Raw genomic sequence first — 6,836 nt, forward strand, 5'->3', positions numbered from 1 at the left:
ATAACAGGGCTAGCACACAGGATACACAGACGCACGCGTACACGCGCAAGGCTGGCCGAGGCGTACGTACATAGCCGGCCGCTATCTTAACCATGCACGTTTTGTGCCTTGGACCCTTGGTCCTTTTCTAGATGTACAACATACGCATACGGTGGCCGACAGGCTGCGTTGCTCCTACAAGAAGAAATGGTGAGATGATCATGTGATCCGCTTGCTTCTCAAATATTAGCTTGATGCGTGTGCCCAAAAAACAAGCAAGTAGAAAACAAATGTTGTGCTCCAGATGATGAAATGGGCATGTACGTACATGATGTTTGAGGCAGGAACAATAAACCAGCAGATCAGCAATCTTTGTACATGCTAATTACAGCCAACTGAGGTTTGGTCCGAGATTTTTTCCGGACAGCAGGCATGTAGTTTTGAGCTGCTAGTTTTACGAGATATAAAACACGCCAAGTAAGGCTGTGTAACATTTTCAGCCCCATTGGCACATGAGGATACCTTCAGAAAATTTGGTGAGATCGGGATCAGCTTGCTGATGTGTAGGGCCGGCACGGTTACACTTAGAAAACTATCACAGGCAAACCATTATGAGTTAGGCCCTGAAATTTTTATAAGTCGACAAAGACACGATCAGAGGTGCACTGTAAAACTCTCAGAGTATGTGTGCCATCAGAGATCATGTGTGAAGAAGCCCTGTGCATGCACCCCCGCACACTCAAGATCATACGTGGTTGAGTGGTGTGACGAGGAGTTCCATCAGCTCCATGTTATGTTTGTGAGCGAGCCGATCTACGGCAAAGTCACATATTTTGGTAGCACACTGAAGATCATGTGGCGATCGAGTGATGCATTGAGGACCGTGGTTCCCTGATTAAGGATAAACTGGTTCACACCATGTGCAAAATGATTAACAGTGCCAATGCACTTTATTTGATCATTCGATACCGACGAGGCCGGATATTTCATAGCAAGTCTCTTGCAGCACAATCCTTTTCCGTGACCGACGATGCTGGAAATCATTTGTCCTGACCGACGAGGCTGAACGCACTATCTCCTTGACCGACGAGGCTTGGAAACATTACCCCTTTCCGTGACCGACGAGGCCGGAACCCTTTTGTCCTGGCCGACGAAGCCGGACTCACTTTGTTCGCGACCGACGAGGCCCAACACATTTTTGAAGACTTTACTATGAACCCGGTGCCGTCGAGGCCGGACGTTTCATACCAAGGGCCGACTAGGCCTTCGAACATTCGTATTTGCCACCTTTACTTCTCAGCATATCATGAGAACATTTCAGGTTCAAGACGACGACCATCAGGGCAACTTAATCGGAGGTGTTCTGCGGGATTTACCGGCAGATGTAATTAACCGGATGGTCTTACGAGGCTCCGGGAACCAAAATCTCCACGGCCGCCGGATATTAGTCAGATTACTTATCTGTGGCACAATATTTGTAATCATGTGGGAAACCGCACTTTGTAATTCTCATGAGAATTACGAAAAAGGGTTTCCCCCTGCTTTATATTATAAAGCAACAGCCGAGCATACAACCATCGATACCACAAAAAGAAAGAAGAAGAAGGAAAAAAGAAGGCAACAGAGGATACAAGATGCCACCGGACAACAGCAGCCCTGACAACCCTAGAAGCTAGGACATCGAGGACCCCGGCAACTCCAGGACATGCCCACGACACGCTCACGCTAATGGAGTGGCCCGCCGCCGGTGGAAGCGCACAGCCGTCAACTCACATACCGTTGCCGGCCATCCGGGAGCACGCTTGATCCCGGATGGACTAGGAGAGGATGGCAACACGCTACCACGCCGGCAAAGTTACTCCGATCAATGCCACCGCCTCGGGCTATGCCACGAAGAACACCGAACATTGTCGAGCATGACCCACTGAAGAACCGGCAACCGACCATGCCAAAGCCGCGACCACCACTCACCCGTCCCAAAGGCGGCGTCTTCAAGAAGAAAGCGACGCCAAGACGCCGTCGCCGCCCAATCCAAGGGGATTCGGGTTTTCACCCGGGACAAAGGAGAGGAGGAGCATGGGCTAGGACTCGATGCCGACCCCAAGAAGTAGAACGGCGACGGAGCGCCGCCGGCATTGTGGCTGCCGCAGCTCGCCAAGGGTTCCCCCCATCCATAGCCCACTCCAACCAACCACCAAACCAGCCACACGAGGTCGCCGGCAACCGAGTCGGCGTGGGCGGCCAGAGAACGCGGAGGTCGCCGTCTTCAAATCGAGATCCATGCTCACCGCCGACGCGCCGCCCGCACGGCCAAGTCCAGCGGCCGGAACCATCAGCACCACCTCCCCCCGTCGCCAGGGAGGGGTGCCCTCGCCGGAGGAGGCCGCCGCCCGTACCTGCGCCGCCCAAACTGGAGGCCCCGCCGCCACGCCACCTGCCCCGCCAGCCGCCGGCCACGGCAGGGGAGGTCGCCCGTGGTCCAGGCCGCCCGCAGCCCCCGCCACCCGCCGGGCCGCCGGCGCCAGATCTGGCCAGACCCGACGGGTGCGGCACCACCAGAGACCGCGGCCGCCGCGCCGCAAGAGGAGGCCCCGCGCGCGACGCCGCCAACCACGTGCGCCGCCGCTCAGAGCCCCCGTCGCCGCACCGCTGCACCCCGCGCCAGTGCAGCGCCTCCACGCGCCCGGGCCGTCCCGCGCCAGCCGAGGGAAGTAGAGGGGAGGGGAAACGAGGCCCCGCCGCCGCCGAAGCCAGCCGGGCTTTGCCCGCTGGCCCTTGCCGGCGGCGGCGAGGGGAGGAGGAGGGAGGGAGGGCGCGGAGAGCCGGCGGCTAGGGTTTCCCCCGCGTCGCTCGCGGGAGCGGCGGGGAGGGAGGGGGGGAGGACTCAGGTCACGCTCCCACTTCGATTATCAGCAACAATAAAATTAAGCATTCTCATGAGAATTAATAAAGCAGTATTTTCCTATGTGTGTTTGTTTCTTTATTTATTTTGTATACGGATGTATACTGGCACGCCCGCAATCTTTACTTTATTGCCGTTACGCACTAGGAAATACCCCTGCCCGGGGACGTTTCTTTTTCGCGAAACAATACTATTTCGTAATTAGCAGAGACATACGTACGCCATGATGCATACATACGGACTGGCTAGCTAGCTGAAAGATGAAGGGCGCGGGCTTTGGCTCCGCTAGCTTCATTGCCGTGGCCGTGTCTTGCCCGGGATCACTTCCTCACTGAGTGGCCGAGCCAAAATGACCACTCCGACTGTGTATCGACCGACCGAATTTTTACTTCTAATATCTTAGTTGGTAGTTTTCCGGTTAATTTTCGTCCCACCTCCTCTAGTTTTTTTCGTCCTCCCTCCCATCTCCCAATTCCCCCACAGTAACGATTCCACCTCCCAATTTCGTCGGTTTTTTTTGTAGGTTTTTTTTCGTAGTTTCTTATTTGCCCCCCTCCCACTGGCTGGACAAACCCAACGTTTATTTGGTATCTCTACTCCTAATGTCTCACTTGGTAGTCTCCGAGGTTAATTTTCGTCCCACCTCCTTTGGTTTTTTTCGTCCTCCCTCCCACCTCCCAATTCCCCCACAGTAACGATCCCACCTCCCAGTTTCGCCGGTTTTTTTCGTAGGTTTTTTTTCGTAGGTTTTTTATTCGCCCCCCTCCCACTGGCCGGACAAACCCAACGTTTATTTGGTAACACAATGAATTCACATATGGTGATTGATTTCTTCTTTGGTAACCCAACTAACGGATGGTAATCAATCTTCAAATACCAAAACCAAACGTACAAGGCAACAATCAATTCACGTATCACAATCAATTCACGTACCAAAACCATTCGTTACCCTGTTCCACCGATCGATACACAATCCCTCTGATTTTTTGTTGCGTTGCTCGCTCCTCCCCCGAGTCCCTCCCAAGGAAGGAAATCAATGAGCAATCCCTCCTTCCAAGTGAAGCATGTGTTGACCAAGGAAATAAATTGGCTGGCAATCCCCTTTGATCCGATCGATTAACTGCAGATGGACGTGCCTAGAGAGAAGAAAGGGGTAGAGTGCTACCTCCTGCTAGATCACACCACGCCTCCGGCCACCCCGCGTTTCCCATGTCGGCGCACGATGTGGCGCTATGGTCGTCGTGCATGCCACCACCCGCGTCATCCGTGGAGCCCTAGCCGCTCTAATCCGATGGCCCCTTCCCCTACATCCCCAACCTCGTCAAATACTCAGATCCGGGAGGACGCAAGAAGGCCGACGCGGAGGACACGCAGGGGCGCACGGTGATGCGGGTTGCCGCCGGTCTCAGGTCCAAGACTGCGCGCGGCACGCCGTTGCAAGAGATGCTCAGACAGATGCATTGGACCTGGTCACTGACGCGATGGCACCCGACTCCGCAGCGCAGCCGACCTATGGTCTCTCCTTGGCTTCAACAAGGCCATGTTGTGCTTATGCATCAGCCCCGCCCCGCGGTGCGCATGTCAGTAGTCCTACTGGCTACTGCACATATAGTTACACTGTTACTTTCCTTCAGCAAAAGATCCATGCCTTGTTACTTGAGTTTCTTGATCTTTTTCTCCTGCTAAACCATTGTTTTGAATGGTGATTCCAGGAAGGAGGAGCGGACACCTACGCCATGTGTCATCAGTGGAGGTAGGATGGCAAGAAAAAGCTCTCCAACACCAACTTCACATTGTTCCGTAGTTTGATTCATTATATTTTCCCCAAGTTCCATGTTCCCCCCTTTTCCATTCCATGCATGTATGCGTTGTGTTGTGTGTGGTAAAGCAATTTCCAGAAGAACCATAACTATTTATGTATGTTGGTATATTTACCGGTGAATTTGCAAGACATTCAAATGGGTGAGTTAACTAGGGTGTGTGTTTCTGCTGATCCACGACATATGGACGTAGTTGTTCTACTCCTTATTTAACCGGAAGAATTCCTAGCTGGGATGAAGCTGGGCCATTTTAAGGCTAGCTCTTACATGTTCTCCAAGTGTTAGAGCTTCTCAAATTGTAGACTCACTATTGCCTTGCAGTTTCTACTCCACTGCCGCCTGCTTATATGAATATTTCCCTTTAAAGTTCTCACTAATTTGGTATGCTAGACACGCAAAAGTGCCCGCTTTCAAATTGTCATAAAGTATTCGATTCGTGCACAATTCAATCTCCAAACAAAGGAAACAATTAACCTCTACATCCCGTATCCAATAAGATGGATATGTGTGTGTGTGTTAGAGAGAGAGAGAGAGAGGGAGAGGGGGAGAGAGAGTGAGGAAGAGGGAGGGAGAGAGTGTGTGTGAGGATTTGATGGTAAAAAAGGTCGTCAATGTCACTTGATATGTGTGAGAATATTAAATGTAATATTAGCACGATTAATATTAAACTCTTAAAGTTAATATGGCCCTGTTGCAACGCACGGGCGTTCTTCTAGTAATAATTAATAAATGTAAACTGCTGAAGCTATATATGTATGCCGTGCGCACACTACTGTCTACCCACAGCCACAATCATTCACCATGCCGTGCGCTGCCGTCTGCCCAGTGCCCACAATCACCATGCACCCTCCTGCAAAGATGCTGCTCCTCCTCGCCGGCGTCGTTGCCGTACTGCTCGCCACCTCGTCCCATGTGTCAGCCGCCTGCACACCGCAGGAGCGGGACGCACTGCTGGCCATCAAGCGAGGCATCACCGGCGAGATCGGCACCGCTGGTCTCCTCGCCTCATGGCGGAAAGACGAAGACTGCTGCCGGTGGAGAGGTGTCCGGTGCAGCAACCGGACTGGCCATGTCGTCGCGCTGAACCTTTGAGGCCAGGGACTGGCCGGTGAGATAAGTCCTTCTCTGCTCTCCCTGCCGCATCTGGAGCATCTTGATCTCAGCGCCACCAACCTTACCGGCCGTATTCCTGCCTTTCTGGGTTCTTTGGAAAACTTGAGGTATCTTAACCTATCCCATGTAAAGTTTTCTCCCGGGGAAGTGCCTCCCCCACCTTGGCAAACTCTCAAAGCTGCACTATCTTGACCTCTCACCCTATGACTATAACTATGTGTCCTCCAAGGATCTCTCATGGTTAACACGTCTACAGTTTCCAAGGTATCTCAACCTGGGTGCCGTAGACCTGAGCACAGTAGCCGATTGGCCTCATGTGGTCAACGCCCTTCCGTCTTTGAGGTCCCTTCATCTTCATCGTTGTGCGCTAATTAGTGCCCACCAGTCGCTCCCACAATTAAACCTCAGTACAACCATTGAGGATCTCGACCTCTCTGAAAACAACTTTGACCACCCGATTGCCTCTTGCTGGTTATGGAACCTAACAAGACTCAAGCATCTCTACCTTGAAGCTAACATTGGACTATATGGTCAGCTTCCGGATGCATTGGGCGGTATGGTATCCTTGCAAGAATTATCCTTATCACAATTTACTAACAATATGAGCATGGACTCGGCAGACTTGAAGAACCTATGCAACTTGAGGTTCCTAGACCTTGGTTATTCTTTCACACACGGAATTAAAGCGGAGAAGCTGCCGCAATGTTCGTCAAACAAATTGCAGGAGTTGTACCTGGACGGAAACCAGTTGACAGGAACTCTTGAAGATTGGATGGGACACCGCACCAGCTTAGTCGTTCTTTGGCTCTCCTAGAACAACATTACTGGGCCTATACCAGAATCTATAGGGCGGTTTAGAAATTTACGGGGTCTAGTCCTCTCTGGCAACAACCTGACTGGACATGTGCCATCTGAAATCGGCATTCTCACAAATTTGTGGGGTCTAGACCTCTCGGGCAACCACCTGACTTGACATGTGCCATCTTAAAATCGGCGTTCTCATGAATTTGCGTTCATTGGAT

The 6,836-nt window shown here is 52.2% G+C and overlaps 1 protein-coding gene across 1 annotated transcript; it reads left to right on the forward strand.

Annotated features, from left to right (window-relative positions):
- Window positions 1-5,541: 5,541 nt before the first annotated feature.
- LOC123126340 (receptor-like protein 56) lies at window positions 5,542-6,628 on the forward strand. Its single transcript, XM_044546695.1, has 2 exons — window positions 5,542-5,750; window positions 5,947-6,628. Exons 1-2 carry the CDS (start codon window positions 5,542-5,544, stop codon window positions 6,626-6,628), a joined length of 891 nt encoding a protein of 296 aa, XP_044402630.1.
- The last annotated feature ends 208 nt before the right edge of the window (window positions 6,629-6,836 follow it).

The sequence above is a fragment of the Triticum aestivum genome, chromosome 5D (assembly GCF_018294505.1).
Source record: "Triticum aestivum cultivar Chinese Spring chromosome 5D, IWGSC CS RefSeq v2.1, whole genome shotgun sequence".
Classification (NCBI taxonomy): Eukaryota; Viridiplantae; Streptophyta; class Magnoliopsida; order Poales; family Poaceae; genus Triticum; species Triticum aestivum.